Source organism: Rhinoraja longicauda, chromosome 24 (assembly GCF_053455715.1).
Source record: "Rhinoraja longicauda isolate Sanriku21f chromosome 24, sRhiLon1.1, whole genome shotgun sequence".
NCBI lineage: Eukaryota > Metazoa > Chordata > Chondrichthyes > Rajiformes > Arhynchobatidae > Rhinoraja > Rhinoraja longicauda.
The window spans coordinates 18,984,350-19,005,997 of NC_135976.1; the positions used below are offsets into that span (position 1 = coordinate 18,984,350).

At 46.0% G+C, this 21,648-nt stretch overlaps 1 protein-coding gene across 5 annotated transcripts in view; it reads right to left on the reverse strand.

Annotated features, from left to right (window-relative positions):
• The window catches only part of celsr2 (cadherin, EGF LAG seven-pass G-type receptor 2), a 198,603-nt gene that overhangs the window by 123,678 nt on the left and 53,277 nt on the right, over positions 1–21,648 (reverse strand). For all 5 annotated transcript variants that reach the window (XM_078420733.1, XM_078420736.1, XM_078420735.1 and 2 more), the window contains exon 2: positions 8,047–8,685. In XM_078420733.1, coding sequence (XP_078276859.1) covers positions 8,047–8,685 — 639 coding nt within the window. The remainder of the gene's footprint in view (positions 1–8,046; positions 8,686–21,648) is intronic.

Here is a 21,648-nt window from a genome sequence, read left to right on the forward strand (position 1 = left end):
CCTGACCCGCTGAGTTACTCAATCACCAAGAAAACAAAATCATCATTTCCTGCAGCGATCATTCCTTAAAGTGACAATCGTTCCAACACAATGGATCTGCGAGAAGCAATAACAGACGGGTTTGTGAAGAGAAACTACATCATCAGACTAAACCAAAACCGTCCACAGCGTACTTTCCTGTCGCCCACCATGCAGAGATAAGGATTACGCCAATTCCACGTCTTGTCAAAAACATGCCCTGCCACACATTGACAAGAAATCAGACCAGAGTTTTTTTAGACATTAGACTTTAGAGATACAGCGCGGAAACTGGCCCTTTGTCCCACCGAGTCCGTGCCGACCAGCGATCACCCCAAACACTAGCACTATCCTACACACAAGGGACAATTTACAATTTGACAGAAGCTAATTAACCTACAAACCCACATGTCTTTGGTGTGTGGAAGGAAACCGGAGCACCAGGTGAAAACCCACGCAGTCACAGGGAGAACGCATAAGCTCCGTAAAGACAGCACCCGCATGTCAGGATCGAGCCAGGGTCTCTGGTGCTGTAAGGCAGCAACTCTGGCGCGGTGCCCGTGTGCCGCCCTCTTTTGTTTACAGTGGAGATGATTTAAACACTCCAGGCTAAAAAATGTACAGGCAACCAATTTAGATCATCTCCATCAACTCACAAGACTGCCATTAATGTCAAAGACCCACACCACCCTGGCCACACTCTCATCTTATTGCCACCATTGGGAAGAAGGTGCAGGAGCCTGAAAACCATGAACCCCAGGTTCAAGAACAGCTTCTTCCCAGCAACCATCAGGCTCTTGAACACTGACAACACTAATTTCAATTATTCCTTAACAACTATGAATTACTATGAACTTTGTTTTGGTTACACTACGAACTTCATTCATGTACTGTTATGGACTGGTTACCAAGCATATCATATCATATCATATATATACAGCCGGAAACAGGCCTTTTCGGCCCTCCAAGTCCGTGCCGCCCAGCGATCCCCGTACATCAAGATTCAAGATTCAAGATATCTTTATTTGTCATCCAAAAAACAAGTTTTTTGGACGAAATTTCGTCACCCACAGTCCAACAATAAGAGCAATAAAATAAGCAAATTACACAACCCCAACCAACACAAAACCCCCCAAAAAGAAACATCCATCACAGTGAGTCTCCTCCAGTCCCCTCCTCACTGTGATGGAAGGCCAGAATGTCTTTTCTCTTCCCCTGCCGTCTTCTCCTGCGGTCAGGCTGTTGTCGTTGCCATGTTCCAGGCTGCGCCGGACGGTGAAATGTCCGCAACGGGCCGACCCAAGCCCCGCTGCAAGTCGGGGCGGTCGGGGCTCCCGACATTGAAGCCCCCGCCGAGCAGAGAAAATTCCGTGGCCTATTTCAGGCCGCGCCGGACGGTGAAATATCCGCGGCGGGCCGACCCAAGCCCCGCAATCCGGGGCGGGCGAACACGCTGCCGCTGCTGGAGCTCCCGATGTCGGCATCCACGCGGCCCGAGCCTAAGGCGAGTCGCAGCTCCTCCAGCAGCCTCCGAGGACGGCCGGCTCCGGTGGTGGTCAGTCCGATCCGCGGGCTCTGCGAACCAGAGCCCTGGAGGCCGCCAGCTCCAGGAGTTTGGCCGATGGTAGGCCGCAGCAGGAACGGAGACACGGCCCAGAAAACAAAGGTCGGGTCTCCGTTCGGAAGGGACACCTATTTACAATGTTACAGTTCCCCCCTCCCCCCCACATACACACATAGTACACAAACACAAAAACACGACATCACAACTACAATTAAGACAAAAAAAACAACAAAAACACAAAGACAAACGGACTGCAGGTAAGCCGCAGCTGCTAGGGCAGCGCCGCCATCTACACCCACTAGGGACAATTTTTACATTTACCCAGCCAATTAACCTACATACCTGTACGTCTTTGGCCTGTACAAGCATGACTGATTATTAATTTATTCATGAGTTAACGAGCCTGTAAAACTATAGCAACAATAAAATTATATCATTGATGACACATTGGACAATTAAACACACTTGACGTTTGACTTCTCCGGTAATCTCGCCCAGAATGACCATCAGAGAGTCAGACTTTGCTGGACTTTATCTTGCACTATACGTTATTCACTTTATCAAGCATCTGTACACAGTGGATGGCTTGACTGTAATCAATGTACAGTCTTTCTGGTGACTTGATAGAACGCAACAAAATGTTTTTCACTGTACCTCGGTACACGTGACAATATTAATCTAAACTAAACATTTTGCAAGCAGCAAGCAGGCAAACACTTGCTCACTTGCGTATTCAACCTAATCATACCTCAGCAACAGAACACCACCCACCACCAAGGACTTATTTCCCCAAGGGTGTTTTTGCTCCAATGTCTTGTTTTTGTGCAGTCTATTTCTTTTCACTGCCTTGTCTAATCCATGTCCATCTCCATCACAGCCATGTCTCATCTCCATCATCCCAAGTGATCCCATCTAAAACACGGGAGGGTAAATGTCGGAATAAGCAGTAGACAAACCAGCGGGAGGAAATGCCAGAAGGCCATATGGGGCCGAGATATTGTGCATCATTAGTGGGAGTACGATTTCTTTGGGATGCCTGGTTTCGATGAGAGAGCAATTACGTTGTTGTTTTGATGTCACGTTACCTTATCCCAGCTGACAGTGATAAGGCACACAACCAACTGACCTCACTGACCCTGTACCGAGAAGGAATTATTAATGAGGCTTTCCATTTCCAATCGCTGTCTCCGTCAGAAATATGCGCCATGATGATGGAAAGACACAAAGTGCAAGAGTAACTCAGCGGGTCAGGCAGCAGCCCTGGAGAACACGGATAGGAGGCGTTTCGGGTTGGGACCCTTCTTCAAAGACACACAGTGCTGGAGTAACTCATTGGGTAAGGCAGCATCTCTGGAGAGCCCGGATAGGTGACATTTTGGATCGGGACCTTTTTTTTCAAACCCGTTGAGTTACTCCAACATTTTGTGTCTTTTCTTGTTAAACCAGCATCTGCAGTTCCTTCTTTCGACATTTATGCAATCATGATAATGTTGGGTAACAGGGAGATAAGACCCATTTGTGGCATTAGGTTTAGGTTCATTATTGTCTTGTATACCGAGGTCCAGTCAAAAATGCTTTCTTTTGCAATCACTTCAGATAATAGTAGACACAAATACAATCGAGTCAAACTGAAGTACAATATGTAGAGTTTAGAGTTACAAGCCGGAAACAGGCCCTTCTGCCCACCAATTCCACGCCGACCATCGATCTCACCCATTCACACTAGTTCTATGTTATCCCAGGTTGGCATCCACTCCCTCCACAATAGGACAATTTACAGAGGGCCAATTAACCTACAAACCCGCACGTCTTTCGGGTGTGGGAGGAAACTGAAGCACTCAGAGGAAACCTATGCGGTCACAGGAAGAACGTGCAGACTTCACACAGACAGCACCCGAGGTCGGGATTGAACTTGGGTCTCTGTTGCAGTGAGGCAGCAGCTCTACCCATGGCACGACCGTGCCGTCCCTTAATTCCTTCTCCCAGAAGGGCCTGTTTCCACGCTGTATCTCTGCACTAAAATGTGGAGGGAGTGCGTCAGGAGAGGTAAATGGCAAAATATTATGTTTCACATATTTTTGCACGGACATTCTTTGAGGAACTGCAACAAGATTCTTCATGTATAATAACCGATCCGCAGAACGGTAAATGACAAGAGGTGGCTTGAGGCAATTGTTGCAAACTTTAGTCTCCAAAGCCAAGTATCCAACAATATCATGACATAACCTGGGAAATTATCCAAGGTAACTTTCACAACTGTCATCCAACTGCGCTGCACAATCTAATCTCCTGTTAGAGACTCTCGTCGGTGGAGTAGGGTTATTTTTTTAAGGAATTATCTGCAGTGTAAGCTGCTCATTACATTGTGTGTTCACCATGTTTGCTTAGATGATGGATATTTGACAAGGTAAATTCCCAGCATCAAATTGGGACAGCAAGTGGATGTTTAATCGATAAGTTAAACAGTCAGAATCTATGTTTCCCCAGGATGGGAAAATCAAATACTAGAGGGCATATCTTTCAGGTGAAAGGGACAAGGCGTAAAAGAGATGTATTTTTTTACATAGAGGGTGATGGGTGCCTGGAACACACTGCCGGGAGAGGTGGGAGAAGCAGGTATGATGGTGGTGCTTCAGAGACCTTTGGACAGGCACACGGACATGCCGGGAATGGAGGGATAATGATTTTATGCAGGCAGGTAAGAGTTAGTCTTGGCATCTTTTCCAGCACAGATATTACGGGCCGAAGGGCCTGTTCTTGTGCCGTGCTGTTCGACTTTCTATGTTAAAAAGCAAAATCTCTCACGTAAAGATGCCTCTAAGCTGGAAAGATTTACGAAGATGTGGGCAGGACTTGAGGGCTTCCCAGATCTCCCTCTATCTTCCTGTCTCCACCTATATCCTTCCTTTGTCCCGCCCCCAACATCAGTCTGAAGGAGGGTCTCGACCCGAAACGTCACCCATTCCTTCTCTCCCGAGATGCTGCCTGACCTGCTGAGTTACTCCAGCATTTTGTGAATAAATACCTTCGATTTGTACCAGCATCTGCAGTTATTTTCTTATACTACTTGAGGGCCCGAGCTAAACAAAGAGGTTGGGCAGGAGGCTGAGGGCTGATCTTACAGAGGTGTATAAAATCAGGAAGGGACTAGGTAGGGTGAATGCACAGTCTTTTACCCAGGGTAGGGGAATCAAGAACTAGAGGGCATAGGTTTAAAGTGAGAGGGGAAAGATTTAATAGGAACCTGAGGGGAAACCTTTTCCACACAGAGGGTGGAGGGTATATGGAATGAGCTGTCAATGGAAGTAGTTGAGGCAGGACTTATAATAACATTTAGAAGACAGGTATGTAAATAGGAAAGATTTGGAGTGATATGGGCCAGGCATGGGCAAATAAGACTAGCTTAGATGGGGCATTTTGATCTGCAGTTGGTCTGAGGGGTCTGTTTCTGAGCAGTATAACTTTACGACGCTATATCTATGATTCTATATCCTATATTAATCAAATTTAAAGATTTAATTTTTCTGTTCACATACAGTGAAAATGTACGGCTTCAGTGGGCGGCACAATGGCACAGACGTAGAATTGCTGCCTCACAGCGCCAGAGACCCGGGTTCGATCCTGACCTTGGGTACTGTCTTTGTGGAGTTTGCACATTCTCCCCGAGATTGCGTGGGTTTCCTCCGGGTGCTCCGGTTTCCTCCCACAGCCCAAAGGTGTGCGGGTTTATAGGTTAATTGGCCTCTGTAAACTGCTCCTAATGTGTACGATAGAACTAGTGTATGGCGTGATCGCTGGTCGGCACAGTGGACAGGTTTGATCCTGACCACGGGCGCTGTCTGTACGGAGTTTGTACGTTCATTCCATGACCTGCGTGGGTTTTCTCCGAGATCTCCCACACTCCAAAAACATACAGGTTTGTAGGTTATTTGGCTTGGTATAAATGCAAAAAATTGTCCCTAGTGTGTGATGGGTGGCGTTAATGTGCGGGGATCGCTGGTCGGTGCAGACTTCGGTGGGCGGAAGGGCCCGTTTCTGCGCTGTATCTCTAAGCTAATCTTTACGGTGGACATTGTTACTGAGAATGGATTTTCGGAGTTCGAGTCGAGATTTTGAATACAATAACAATGGAGTCGCTAAACTAAGGTTTCACTAAGAATTCTGAAGTGTGCTCGGATGATATAGGTTATTTGGTTCCTCTCCGAAACAGGGAGAGAAATTGATGGCACATTCCAGATGCATTAGAGTGGAGTGTCTGGTTATGGGAGCTGGTTGAGAAATTCAGTCTTTGTAAAATGATACAAGTCCTTACCATGGAGCGAGCTTCTCATATTCACTGTCTGGATGTTCGGGGGAAACACTGAAACATTCACGTCTGCTTGCAAAAGGGACCTTCCGTTCATTCACAAATTACCAACCAAACAAAGCAGGCGATTGTTGATTTATATTTCCCTTCATCTTACCCAAGGGCTTTGTGATCCACATTCCTGAATCTGGGAGGTGTACATGCCGGCACAGACAAGATCACTTTGAGGTTTGGCATTAAGCCTTAGAAATTCAACCATGTAGTGGTTTATTTCCTGAACTATCCAACTTTTCACCTCCAGCCTTCGTCATTTGCTCCACTCTTCCACCAAATCACCCCCTCCCCTCACTTGTACCCACCTATCACTTGCCGGGCTTTGTCCCACCCCCACGACTCCTTTCCAGCCTTTTCCTCTCTACGCCTTCAGCCTGAAGAAGGGTCTCAACCCGAAACGTCGCCTGTCCATTCCCTCCACAGATGCTCCCCGGGCTACTGAGACCCTCCAGCACTTTGTGTCTGCTCTGGATTCCAGCTTCTGATGTGTCCTGTGTCTCCAACTTTTTATTGATTGGGTATTTGCACTTTGTTTCTCCGCCCCGCCTAGTCTTGCACCCTTCAGATAAGAGGTAACCTCTCCATTCTTTCTACCCAAATGTAATACAAGATTAGTGTAGAAAGAAATCAATACATTGCAATATATGACAACATAAAGAGCCATAACTTTTCTTCCTATTTTCCTTAAATGCCAGGAGACACATTTCAAAAATTGGCTATAAATAACTGGCAAATAAAAATAAAAGCTGTTTCAGATGTACTTAGCATGCTCCCAGCTTTAGGTAACACAGAAAATAGGAGCAGAATTAGTTCATAAGTCTTTTTTTTTTAGATTTAGATTTAGATTTAGAGATAAAGCGCGGAAACAGGCCCTTCGGCCCACTGAGTCCGCGCCGCCCACCGATCCCCGCACATTAACACTATCCTATACCTACTAGGGACATTTTTTACATATTACCAGTCAATTAACCTACATACCTGTACGTCTTTGGAGTGTGGGAGGAAACCGAAGATCTCGGAGAAAACCCACGCAGGTCACGGGGAGAACGTACAAACTCCGTACAGACGGCGCCCATAGTCAGGATCGAACCCGAGTCTCCGGCGCTGCATTCGCTGTTAGGCAGCAACTCTACCGCTGTGCCCACATTATTTGCAGAATTAGGCCATCAGCCAATCGAGTCCACTTCGCCATTCAATCATGGTTGATCTATCTTTCCCTCTCAATCCCGTTCTCCTGCCTTCTCCCCAAACCTGTCAATCTCCACTTTAAAAATACCCATCAACTTGGCATCCACAACCGAATGGCAATGAATTCCACAGATTCAACACCATCTGGCTAAGGAAACTCCTCCTCATCTCCTTTCTAAAGGTACATCTTTTTATTCTGAGGCCATGCCCTCTGGTCCTAAACTCTCCCACTAGTGGAAACATCCTCCCCACATCCACTCTATCCAGGCCTCAACGGGTCAGGCAGCACCTCTGGAGAACGTGGATAGATGACGTTTCAAGTTAGGACACATCTTCAGCTGAAAATTCTCCCTTTTTCTTTTCTCCAGAGATGCTGCCTGACCCAGAGTTACTCCAGCACTTTGTGTCTATCCTTGGTGTAAACCAGCATCTGTTTCTACAAAATATTACCATACCTGACTTTACTGAACTGTATGCACCAAGATAATATCATTGTCCCTCTGCACATGTGATAATAAAGAGCCAGTGAACCACTGAACTCCACATTACTTGGGCAAACAAGTAAACAATTCAGATTAAAGACTCGCGAAAGAATGTGGAAAAGAAGGAGCTGGGGATGCTGGTTTACACCAAAGAAAGACACAAAATGCTGAAGTGACTCAGCAGGTCAGGCAGCATCTCTGGTGAAAAGGAATAGGTGACATTTTGGGTCGAGACGGACGAAGGGTCTCAAGAAGGGTGTCGACCCGAAACGTCACCTGTTCCTTTTCTCCAGAGATGCTGACTGACCCGCTGAGTTACTCTGGCATTTGTGTCTATCTAAAGGGATGCAATGATATTACAGGAAGAGAAGGCATTTCCATTGGAACAGGGCGGCTTTCACGGATCCTGGCCGTGGGCCAACACGTGCACTCACCCGTGTAGTCTTCGTGACATTCGCAGGTGAATCCACCTTCCCGGCTACGACAGGTGCCATGCTTGCCGCAGGGGTTGGAGTAGCACAGGTCGATCTCTGTCTCGCAGTAGTCCCCGGTGAATCCCGCCGGGCAGCGGCAACGCAGCCCGTTTATGGGATGGATGGGGCGGAACAGGATGGTGTTGGAGGTGATGAACGGCGCTGAGCTGTCGAACTTCAGCACGGACACACACTTCATGTAGTTCTCGCAGGGCTCCCGCAGGCAGATATTGTCGTCGAACGGCAGCACCGTCTGGGTGGAAATGGCCGTCAGGAGGGTACGGTTCAGGTAAATCTGCTCCTGCAGGTCTTCGGAAGAGAAGAACTGATTGTGGGTCCCACCGGGAACCAGGACCGAGAGGCTGACGTTGAGGATTGTGGCCTTTACATCCGTGTCGTTCTGTATGTTGAAGATCACAATGTCCTCTTTCATGGCGGCCAACACCGTCGCCACTCCCTCCACAAAGAGGGAGAGAAGGGGGGAGAGGAAGCGGTCCTGGGACATGTTCTCCAAGCGAAGGGTGATGCTGTTGCTCAGCATTTCGTCGGTGATGATGGTGACCTGCAGGATGCACTGGGCAGTGACGCTGTGAATGCCATCTGAAAAAACAAGGGTGGGAGCACTGGGTTACACAGGGCACCTGCTGGAACGTGCACAAGCACACCATCATAGAACTGTAGAGCACAACACAGGAAAACACCCTCACACCCACAATGGCAGTGTCAAACACAATGCCACATTAAACCAATTCCTCCTGTCTGCAGATCCATATCCCCCCATTCCCTGCAGATCCATATCCTTCCATTCCCTACATATCCTTCCATGTCCATATCCCTCCATTCCCTGTAGATTCATATCCTTCCATTCCCCACACATCCATACCCCTCCATTCCCTCCCTATCCATATCCTTTCATTTATTGCATTTCCATATCCCCCCCATTCCCCGTCTATCTATATCCACGTCTCTCCATTCCCTGCACATCCATCAACCTCCATTCCCCACCTGTCCATATCCCTCCATTCCACGCCTGTCCATATCCCTCTATGCCCCGCCTGTCCATATCCCTCCATGCCCCGCCTGTCCATATCCCTCCATTCCCCGCCTGTCCATATCCCTCCATTCCATACCTATCCACATCCCTCCATTCCCCGCCTGTCCATATCCTCCATTGCCCACCTGTCCATATTCATTCCCTGCACATCCATGTGATAGTGTATCAACTCATTGTGTGCCCTATATAGTCCACTGGAGAATGGTAAATGCATGATCTGCTGCAACGTCCAGTCCTCTTAGGCAGGAGGATCGGCATTAAACCAATGGCTGTTCTGAAAACTGTGACCACCAGGTTCAAGTACAGCTGCTTCCCAGCAACCATCAGGCTCTTGAATACTGCACAACGCCAACTGAACTGTGAAATACAAACTGTCTTGGTTGCACGTCGGGTTCTCCTCCACTAATATTGGGGTTTTTAATTATTGAAAATGTTTTTGTTTATGCTATTTATGAGTACTGTGCTTACAGACCAGTTATGCTGCTCCAAGTAAGAATGTAATTGTTTATATATATGACAGTTAAACCCGCAGGGCGGCCCAGTGATGCAGTTGTTGGCATTGCGGCCCTGCAGCGCCAGAGACTGGGTTCCATCCTGACTACGTGGGTTTCCTCTGAGTGCTCCAGTTACCTCCCACCCTCAAAAGACTTGCGGTTTTGCAGGTTAATTGGCTTCAATAAAATTGTAAAGTTCCCCAGCGTATAGGAAGGATAATGTTAGATAGTGATAGTGGGTCGAATGGCCTGTTTCCGCACTGTATCTCTAAAGTCTAAAGTTAAACACTCTTGAGTCTTGGACAATTGACGATAAGTGCTTTTGGGTGAGAGGTCAAAAGTAATCAAAAGTATGCTTAAAGCTAATCACAATCCAATAATTCTGACGCAATCTTCATCCTGAAATATTGCACTTATTTCTCTCCCAACAAAAACAACTTGACCCGCTGAATATCTCAAGTATTCCCTTTTGAAAAAAAACTGTGCCCTCTATTTGTAAAAATACCACATCAATACTCACTGCCTGAGATCAGAATGTCCTTTAATTCTCCTTACAATTTCCACACTGACCTTTCTGTCCTCGGTCTCCTCCATTGTCAGACTGAGGCGAAACGCAAATTGGAGGAACAGCATCTCATATTTCGCTTGGGCAGCTTACAGCCCAGTGGTATGAATATTGATTTCTCATACTTCAAGTAACCCTGACATTCCTGCTCTCTCTATCCCTCCCCCACCCAAGTCGCACCCACTTCTTGTTTTCACCCAACAAACAGCTTACAATGGCCTGTTTCCTTTATCATCGTAACTTTTTTACATATCTTTCATTCATTGTTCATGATCTCTCTACTTCATCGTCTATGGCTCTCGTTTCCCTTTTCCCCAACTAGTCCGAAGAAGGGTCTCGACACAAAATGTCACCCATTCCTTCTCTCCAGAGATGTTGCCTGTCCCGCTGAGTTACTCCAGCTTTCTGTGTCTATCTATGGTGATATCACCCTTCTGTTAGTTCAAGCACCAAGAGTCAAGTGTTTAATTGTCATAACCACAGAAGTGGGACAATAACATTCTTATTTGCTGCAGCATAACAGGTCTGCAAATACCATACTCATAGATAACATAATAAACTAAACAAAAAGAAAAGTTTAATAAGTTTAAAATATTAGTGCAAAACACAACTAAGAGATAGAATTGATGTGGAGAGAATATTTCCACAAGTGGGAGAGTCTAGGACCAGAGGGCACAGCCTCTGAATAAAGGGATGTACCTTTAGAAAGTAAATGAGGAAGAATTTCTTTAGACGAGCGAGGATGGTGAATCTGGGGAATTCATTGCTACAGACGGCTGTGGAGGCCAAGTCAATGGGTAAAGCGGAGATTGACAGATTCATGAATAGTAAGGGTGTCAAAGGTTAATGGGAGAAGGCAGGAGAATGGGGTTGAGTGGGAAAGATAGGTCAGTCATGATTGAATGGCGGAGTAGGCTCAATAGGCCGAATGGCCTAATTTTGCAGCTTTGTCTTAACGTTTGGTCAGGTGCTTCAAGGAAACAGAGAAGAAAAGAAAATATAAGCATATTTAACGTGGTCATTCACGTGTTTGAGTATTTGACTGAAACAGAATAACATGCTTTCATGTAGACTTTAGAGATGCAACGTGGAAACCGACCCATTGGCCCACCGAGTCCATGCCACCCAGCGATCATCCTGTACACTAGCATTATCCTACACACTAGTGACAATTTACAATTTTTTCTTAACCAAAGCTAATTAACCTACAAATCTGCACGTCTTTGGAGTGTGGGAGGAATCCGGAGCACCCGGAGAAAACCAATACGGTCACAGGGAGAACATACAAACTCCGTACAAACAGCACCCATAGTCAGGATCGAACCAGGGACTCTCGTGCTGTAAGGCAACACTCTACCGCTGTGCCACTGCGCCATGTAATTGGACAATAATGTAGATACAATCTATATATATTAGCTGATGTTATGGCTGAACAAAGCCAAGCAAAATCAACAGCAGGTCACAATTACCTTCAGGACACAGCTTATTAGATTTGCTGTCAATCTACCTTCCACGTCAAAAATTTGCCACGGCTATTATAGTAGCAAAGCCTGTCGTAAGTCTAGGTAATAATATCTCATGAAAATCATTTTCAAAGCTAATCGAGCACAGCAAAAACAGTCAGTGCTTTACACCACAAGGGATTGTTTGTCTAATACCCATGTTTTTATTTCAGATCTTCAAGATTAAAATCAGATTTATAAATGGGGTTTGTGACCAAGTGTCATAGAATTAGGTAGAAAAATTAAGACTCGTCATGTTTTCATTAGCCAGGTGGTGACACATTATTTCTGAGGTTTTGGGAAATATTAATAACAAAGTCTTGTTTTCCAGTTAGCATCCACACATGGACGGCTCAGTGGTGCAGCGGGTAGAACTGCTGACTCACAGCGCCAGAGACCCGGGTTCGATCCTGACCTCGGGTGCTATCTGTGTGGAGTTTGCCCATTCTGCCAAGTTTCCTCTGGGTGATCCGGTTTCCCACATCCTAAAGACATGCGGGTTTGTACGTTAATTGCCCCTAGTGTGTAGGGAATGGATGAGGAAAGTGGGATAACTTAGAACTGGCGTGAACATGTGATCGATAGTTGGCGTGGATTCGGTGGGAAGAAGGGCCTGTTTCCATGCTGTATTTCTAAACTTAAATTGAGGTTCAGCAACTAACACGATGTCAACAGGTTGTAATTAAATCATTATCCAACTCTTCAGAGATATGTCTGAAGTGCTATTTAATGTACCCTTGCCCATTCCTGGAATCCTCAGGATATGGTGTAAATAGTGTAATGCGGCAAATTCTCACTGGCAGTGAAACTCCGACAGTGAAAGCCCACCTGCATTCCCTGGGAGGATTCTGTCTGGGGTAAACCAGAACAAATGGCCACACCGCTAAAACTCTGAGTCTGTGAGGTTACATGACTGGAGCCTTACTGGTCCTGTAGGCTTTAGATCTTTAGCCCAGCAAGCCCGCGCCGACCAGCAATCATCAATGATCACCTGTACAAGAGCACTATCCTACACACTGGGGACAATTTACCAAAGCCATGTAACCTACAAACCTGGAGGTCTTTAGTGTGGGAGGAAGTTGGGGCACCCGGAGAAAACCCATGCAGTCCCTACGGAGAAAACGTACAAACTCCATACGGACAGCATCCATGATCAGGATTGAATGCAGGACTACCGCTGCATCACCATCTCACCATCCTCTCACCAACTAGAGAGCTGTCCTGGCCTCCCATCTACTACATTGGACACCTTCGAACTATCATTAATCTGACCTTACCTTGCTCTAAACGTTATATCCTGTATCTGTATCTGTACACTGTGGACACTTTGATTGTCATCATGTATAGTCTCTTTGCTTACTGGATAGCATGCAACAAAAAGTATTTCACTAAACCTCAGTACATGTGACATTAAAAAACTAAAGGGGCTTGACCCGAAACATCACTCATTCTTTCTCTCCAGAGATGATGCCTATCCTACTGGGTTACTACAGCTTTTTGTGTCTATAAACTAAACCAAAGATTTATTTTGTGTAAGAAGGAACTGCAGATGATGGTTTACACCAAAGATAGACTCAAAATGCTGGAGTTCTTTTCCACAGGTCCACATTGCTTACTTTGTCTCTCCTCCAGATGTTTAGTATTCTCCCGAGGCAGGTGTTAATGAATGTTTGCAGCCTGTTTGTTGTGTGTTTTGTTGTTTTCCATGTCTCTGATCCATACAGCATTACCTGCTTCACATTTGAATTAAAGATACGTATTTTGGTGTTGAGTGAGATGTAGTTTGAACTCCAGATCTTCCTGAGCATGTTAAACACCACCCTAGCCTTATTGATTCTGTTTTTAATGTCTGCATCTGCCCCTCCGGTGGTGTCCACAACACTGCCTAGGTCTGTGAATGTTTCTACCTCCTCCAGGGCAGTGCTGTGCATGAGGATAGGGTTGCTGGTTTTGGAGTGGATCTTCATCACCTGTGTCTTTGCTGTATTGGGTGTAGGACCAAGTTTTGTTGCAGCTTGTAAGAGTCTGTCCGTCTTCTCCTGCATTTGTATCTGTGTGTGTGAAAGGAGAGCCATGTCATCTGCAAAGTCAAGGTCATCTAGCTGTCCCCACATTGTCCACTGAATTCCATTTCTTTTCCCTTCAGTTGTTTCCATCATGATCCAGTCAATTGCCAGGAGGAACAGGAATGGTGACAGTAGGCATCCCTGCTTGACGCCCGTCTTGACACTAAAGCTCGGGGAGAGCTGGTCTGCATGCATAACTTTGCATGAGGTTCCATCATACGAGTTCTTGATTAAGTTTATGATCTTGGTGGGAATTCCATAGTGGTCCATTAGGCGCCATAGTGTTGTCCTGTCTAAGCTGTCAAACGCTTTCTCAAAGTCGATGAAGTTGATGTACAGGGACATGTTCCATTCAATAGACTGTTCAATGATGATGTGCAGTGTTGCTATGTGGTCTGTGCATGAGCGATCCTTCCTGCATCCTGCTTGCTGGTCCCGTAGCCTCTCATCTACAGCTTCCTGAAGACAGTTGAGGATGACCCGGTTGAGAATTTGACTGGGTACAGAAAGTAGTGTTACATTTTCTTAGGTCACCTTTTTTTGGCAGATTCACAATGTGTCCCTCTGCCCATTCTGCGGGTGTATTTTCCTCCTCCCAAATTGTCCCAAAGAAGCCATAGAGCATTTCTGTTGACGAGTCTATATCTACTTTCAGGGCTTCAGGTGGAATATTGTCAGGGCCAGCTGCCTAGCCAGTTTGCTTGATTGCAGCCTTTATTTCTGATTTTGTTGGTCTATCACACTTAATATGTAGTGGTATCCTGGCTTTGGGAATATGTGGCTGCACTGCTGGTGGTGGCCTGTTTAAGACTTCTTCGAAATGCTCTACCCATCTGTCGAGCTGCGCCTCCTGGGTTGAAAGCAGTTGGCCGTTCTTGTCTGTAATTGGTTTATTACTGTGCAGGTGTGTCCTGGACAATTTCCTTGTGATGGTATACAACTCCCTCATGTTCCTTTGAGTCGCAGCAATTGCTGCCTCCTTGGCTAGCCTCTCCACCTGTGTTCTCTTGTCCCTCCTGATGTTCTTTCGCACTTCTTTGTGGCATCTGTTGTACTCCTTTTGGGCCAAAGCCTTTTCAGTTCTTGTTCTTGAGTTGTTCACCTTCTCTTTGAACTTTCTCCTCTGTTGGATTGTGTTGAGGGTTTCTGGTGTTATCCACTCCTTGTGCTTTTGGGTCCTTCTCAGGGCCTCCTCACAGGTTGAGCTCCAAGCAGTTTTTAGGTGTTCCTACTCCTCATTTATTGTCCATCCTTCCTTCCTCCTCAGCTATCGCTCTGTATTTTCCCTTGAGAGGATATCCTTGAACTTCTTCACCACTTGAGCACTGCTGAGATATTCAGTGTTGTATTTTGCTCTTTGGCTTTTGGCCCAGTAGTGTCTCCTCAGCCTTAGCTTGAATTTTCCTACCAGGAGGTAGTGGTCTGAAGCCACATCTGCTCCTCTACTTGTTCTGACATCTTCCATGGACCTTCTGAACTTTTTACAGATACAAATATGGTCAATTTGATTTTCCGTGACATGATCTGGTGACACCCAAGTTGTTTTGTGGATTGTTTTATGGGGGAATACACTTCCCCCAATCACTAGGTTATTGTTAACACAGGTCTCAGCAAACATCTCACCATTTTCATTCGTTTTCCCCACTCCATGTTTTCCCATTGCTGCCTCATATCCCTCGTTTTGGGTGGGGTAGTTAACCTCACACCCAACCCCCCAACTTGGAGGACCAGGGACTGCTTCGTCACCCATGACCTGTCCGGTTTGGTTGAACCTGCCAGGGATATAAAACCCCATCCGGCCTAGCTCACATGATCACTTGTGGAGTACACAAGCCTCTCCACCACGGCAAGGCTGCAGTCCAGGAGAAGCCTTTATCAGACTAAAGATCCCTTTTGGTTTTTTTATCTTTTTTTCACCAGACGAGTACGATTTCAGAGAGAAAATAAAAAGAGCGACTGAATGGATATGAAGAATACCTCTCCAAAGCCTGGTCTCAGAGTCAAGCTATCAGAAACAGGGTAAGCAGTTGCTAATTAGAGGGGGGAAAGAAGTTTGGTAAACAGCAAGAAAGAGTCAACAAACATCCCAGAAAGCAGCTCTCCTTCCACAGTAAGCATGGGGCAGACAACAACACGACAGGCAGGTCAGAGACTGCAGCAAGTGTCAACAAACCCTCTGATGAAATGCTGCAATTAACGCAGGTTAAACAAGCTGCCAATTTGTCACTGTGACTCCGAGCATGCCAATATGGAGAAGGGGAAGTTATTGCAGTCTGAAGAAGGGTCTCGACCCGAAACGTCACCTGTTCCTTTTCTCCAGAAATGCTGCCTGTGCCGCTGAGATACTCCAGCTTTTTGTGTCTATCGTCGGTTTAAACCAGCATCTGCAGTTCCTTCCTGCACATGTAACTTAGTTTACATAGACGCTGGATTATCTCAGCAGGTCAGGTATCATTTCTGGAGAAACAAGATGGGCGATGTTTCGGGTCGGGACCAATCTTCAGTCTGAAAGTAGAGTGGGGAGAGGAGACTTCATAAATGAAATCCGTTTCTCCTGCTTCATTGATTCAGTGGAGGCCGGAACCGCCATTGTGTAGAGTACAATCCAATAACCACCAATCTCCATCTGGTAAAGCACCCAATTAATCTAAGAAGGCCACAAAGTGCTGGAGTTACTCAGCGGGTCAGGCAGCATCACTGGAGAACATGGATAGGTGACATTTCGGGTTAGGACTCTTCTTCAGGCTGATTAAAGTGGGGGGGGGGGGGGGGGGGGGAGAGAGAGAAAGCTAGGAGGGGCAGGACAAAGCAAAAGCAAGGTGCTGACTGTGCAAATTGCTGCAAGGCTGATTGTTCCCATTCCATCATGGATGAGGAAGAGTACAGTTTGTTCATGCAGAAAACCATTAGATTTTTATTTTAACCACGTTATTTGGAACTAAAAGGGCATCTACATTAGTGCCGCTAAAAATATATCATAAAGTGATTTAGATTTCGAAAGCACGAGAAGAACGTACGATTTTGCCTGTGGCTCAGCACGAACAATATCAAACGCTAATTCACTTGAACGAGAGTGGAGCAGAGTAAAACAATCCATAACATCTTGGCAGAACAGGTTGCATGTGTAGTTGACTCTGTCACCGACTCTCACAAGAGTTAGGTCTCAGTTACAGTGGCAGCAAGTAGGGGAATTAAAATGAATCTCATGGCTTGGGTTGACATGGAGACAACTTCCGGTTACCAGCCAGTCGTAAAGAGGTCATTTGGATTCATGTATGCAAAGTAATTGGATAGAGTTTGGGTCAGTTTATTATTGTTGCGTGCACCAAGATAGGGTGAAAAGCTTTAGTGTTGCGTGTTATGTCGTCAACGGAGAGACTATACACGATTGCAATCAAGCCGTCCACAGTATACAGATACAGGATAAAGGGAATAACGTTTAGTGCAAGGTAAAGTCCGACTAAAGATAGTTCAAAGGTCTCCACTGAGGTAAATGGGATCGATCAAGATCGGTTTGGCTTCGAATTCTTCCAGGGTTGAGAAAAAAAACCCACGAAAATCAAGAAGATGGGCTCTCTCTTGCTCACCTTATGGGTATTGAGAACCTACAGATAGAGCTGTAATTAAGTGTATCCGTGTAACACGTTGAATGTATCTCGTGGTCTGTATTGTGTTTACTGTGAGATTACCAGGAAGCACTAGAACATGCAACAGTGCAGCACAGGAACAGGTCCATTGGCCCACAATGTCCATGCCAAACACAATGCCAAATTATACTAATCTCATCTGCATGCATGTGATCCATATTTTTAGATTTTTTTAGATTTAGAGATACAGCACAGAAACAGGCCCTTCGGCCCACCGGGTCCGCGCCACCCAGCGATCCCCACACACTAACACTATCCTACACCCACTAGGGACAATTTTTTACATTTGCCCAGCCAAAAAAACCTACAAACCTGCACGTCTTTGGAGTGTGGGAGGAAACCGAAGATCTCGGAGAAAACCCACACAGGGCACGGGGAGAACGTACAAACTTCGTACAGACGGCGCCCATAGTCAGGATCGAACCTGAGTCTCCGGCGCTGCATTCGCTGTAAGGCAGCGCCACCGTGCCGCCCTCTTGAGCATATCTCCTCATTCCCTGCATGTCCATGTGCCAATCTAAAAGTCTCTTAAATGCCTCTATTGCATCTACTTCCATTAGCACTCCTGGCAGTGTATTCCAGGCACCCACCACTCTCTGTAAAACACTTGGCCCGCATATCTCCTTTAAACCTTGCTCCTCTCATCTTAAGGCAGTGCCCTCTAGTTCTTGACATTTCCACCTTGCGGGAAAAGGTTCAACTGTCTACTCTGGAGGGGGGGGGGGGGGGTCGGGGGGGATAGATGGAATGCAGGGAAATCAACATTAGTACCCCTGCTTGGTCAGCTGCCCAGGCGAAATGCGAGATGCTCTTCCTCCAATTTGCGTTTGGCCTCACTCTGGCAGTGGAGGCCCAGGACAGAAAGGTCAGTTTGGGAATGGGAAGGGGAGTTAAAATGGTTGGCAGCCGGGAGATCACAAAGGCAAAGGCAGACTGAGCGTGTGTTCAGCGAAACGATTTCCCAATCTGCTTCCAGTCTCCATCCGACCCCCTATTTAGAAGTTATTAGCACTCACTATTCTTTCCCGTACAACACAGCACATGGAACAACTGACCTTTACAATACGCAGGAACACATCCCCAAAACACATCCCCAAGTGAATTATCACGGGAGCATTTGTTTTGTTTTCCAGCCTTTAGTGAGATGGGAACAAGGGCATAATCTAGTTCTCAGCGATGTTATTTGCATTTGAAAGACAGCATTAAATAAAGCCTAATCGAGGGCCCGAAGAAAGGTAGCTCATTTTATTTTGATGCAATTTAAAATAAAATATCTCTAGGCTGAGCCAGACAAAAGGAGAAATATCAGCCATTGAGTAAGTGCACAACTAGAAGAACAAATCCCACCTCCCTCAGGTCATCCATTCATTCGAGTCTCAAGTCTGCAGTTTCTTAAATAAAAACAATCAACGTTGCATTAAAAATATTTCTGCAGGATTCAGAAGTCATTCGTCCCTTTCAAGTTGAAGGTTGGTGACAGAGCAAGCAGGGCACAAAGTATGGCAAGCCAGCGAGGAATGATACCAAATGGAGTAAGAAGGTTGGCACAATGGCGCAGCTGGTAGAGCTGCTGCCTCAAAGCGCCAGAGACTCGGGTTCGATCCCGTCTTCGGACGCTGTCTGTGTGGAGTTCGTACGTTCTCCATATGACCGCGTGGGTTTGCTCCGGGTGCTCAGATTTCCTCCCACATCACAAAGGCGTGCAGGTTTGTAGGTTAATTGGGTTGTAAATTGCCCCGAGTGTGTCGGGAATGATTGAGAAAGAGAGAGAACATAAAACTCGTGTGAGCAGGTGATCAATGGTGAGCGTGGACTCGATGGGCCGCACGGCCTCTTTCCATGCTTTATCTCTAACTTGAATTAAGCTAAATCAAGACTGCAGATGCTGGAATCTTGTGCAAAACAGAAAGCATTGGAGAAACATTGGACAGTGCCACACAGGAACAGGTCCTTCAGCCCACAATGCCAATGCCGAACATGACCTTCGTTTAAACTCTGCCCTGTTCACCTTAAAGCTATGCCCTCTAGTCTTTGACATTTCCATCCTGGGGAAAAGGCTTTGACTGTCTACCCTGTCTGTGCCACTCACAATTCTATATACTTCTATCAGGTCCCCCTCAATCTCCAGCGTTCCCGAGAAAGCAATCCAAGTCTGTCGAACCTCTCACCATAGCCAATGTCCCATAATCCAGGGCCCATTCTGGCAAACCTCCTCTGCACTATCATCTACACCTGATGTCGATGCACTTGTAACACTCACCATTTCTCACCTGATGTCATGGATGATAAGCGACTACAGATCGTTTAATGGTGGGTCGACCAGAACTGCACACTGTGCTCCAAATGTGGTCTCACCAACAACTTGTATGCAATCACGATGTCCCATCTTTGTACTCAGTACCCTTCCCAGTGAAGGCAAGCTTGCCAAATGCCTTCTTCACCACCCTGTCCACTTGACTCGCCAACTTTAGGGAAATATATACACCTTTGCTCCCAGATTTGACCTTAAACCCCTCTATGTTCTTCCCAATGAGAACTCTCCGATATCACTTTACAAGCCAAATGCACAAAATAGTCAGAGGCAAAAAAGTGAAAATGCATGTGTAGTGGGGTGGAATTGTACACCTTGTTACCTAGCACTCAGGGGTCAAAGAAAGAGAGACATAGATCTGAACGTTATCTGAACAATAAGATTACCTCAGCCCAGAACAATGAGAGAGAACAAAGAGCTGTGTTCAATAGTCTTCTGTCCTTTGATGGGACAAGAGGTTTCAAGCCTTCGAGGCAACTCAACAACTGCCTCCTCTTCATGAGACATACCAGAAGAACGTCATCTTTGGCACTGGTATTCATCTTCCCCCCCCACCCCCTCTGGCACACACCACACGACAGCTGACAGACACCATTAGCAGATACAAAGCGCATCAAAGCCACCATCAAGGGGCATCAATACTAATCGGCTTCACTTTAAGCTACATTTCAGCCGTGTCTGAAGAAGTCCTAACCCGAGATCTACCCGATCTTTTCCTCTCATGATCAGCTGGAGGTGTGATGTTGTTGGGATGACCAGTGTTTGTTCTAGCTTCAGTTAGGAACACAGCACAGAAACAGGCCTTTGCCCAACAAGTCCACACCAGCCATCAACATCCATTTACTCTAATCCTACAGTAATCCATTTGTATTATACTTCCTTTATTCTCAGCAACTCTCCCTTTATTTCACCACTCACTTGTACATTGGAGGAAATCTACAGTGGTCAGTTAATCCACCAACACACTCATCTCTGGGAGGTAGGAGGAAACTGGTGCACCCAGCATCTCAACCCGGTAGCTTTTTGTCCATTCCCCACACTGATGCTTTCCGGCCCGCTGAGTTCCTCCAGCACTTTGTGTTTTGCTTGAGATTCCATCATCTGCAGTTCCTCAAGTCTTAATCAAGTGTTTGTTGGTTTATATAATAAACTCAAACAATCCAATTGAACGTGACACCAACCTGTGGGTTTTCCCTTTTAATCCTTCCCATCTCCTGATTGTCTCCTGCAAGTTAATCCATGTGATCAGCACACTAGCAATAGGTGCAGCAGGAGGCCATTCAACCCTTCGAGCCAGCACCGCCATTCAATATGATCATGGCTGATCATCCAAAATCAGTGCCCCGTTCCGGCCTTTTCCCCCATATACCTTGATTCCATTAGCCCTCAGAGTTAAATCTAACTCTCTTTTGAAAACATCCAGTGAATTTGTGGCAGAAAATTCCACAGATTCACAACTCTCTGGGTGAAATTTATTTTCCTCTCCTCAGTCCTAAATGGCTTACCCCTTATTCTTAAACTGTGACCCCCTGTTTCTAGACTCCCCCAACATCGGGACCATTTTTTCCTACATCTAGCCTGTCCAATTCCTTAGGAACTTTATAGGTTTCTATAAGATCCCCTCCCATCCTTCTAAATTCCAGTGAATACAAGCCCAGTCTACCCATTCTTTCCTCATATGTCAAAGACTGTCAGGTTTCATAACAATTAAGATACATCTATATAAAGCAGACCGCATAATAAATTGCACTGGAGCATGTCTGTAAGCCAATTAGAAACATAGGAGATAACCCAGGATATGGTGTAACATGGATTTTATGCTCTTCAGACTGCATGCTAATTAATTTTATAATTCCCTGCGTTCTTGAGAATTAATTACTTGTCTGATTTCCTGGAGCACCAAACGAAATAAATTAATCACAAG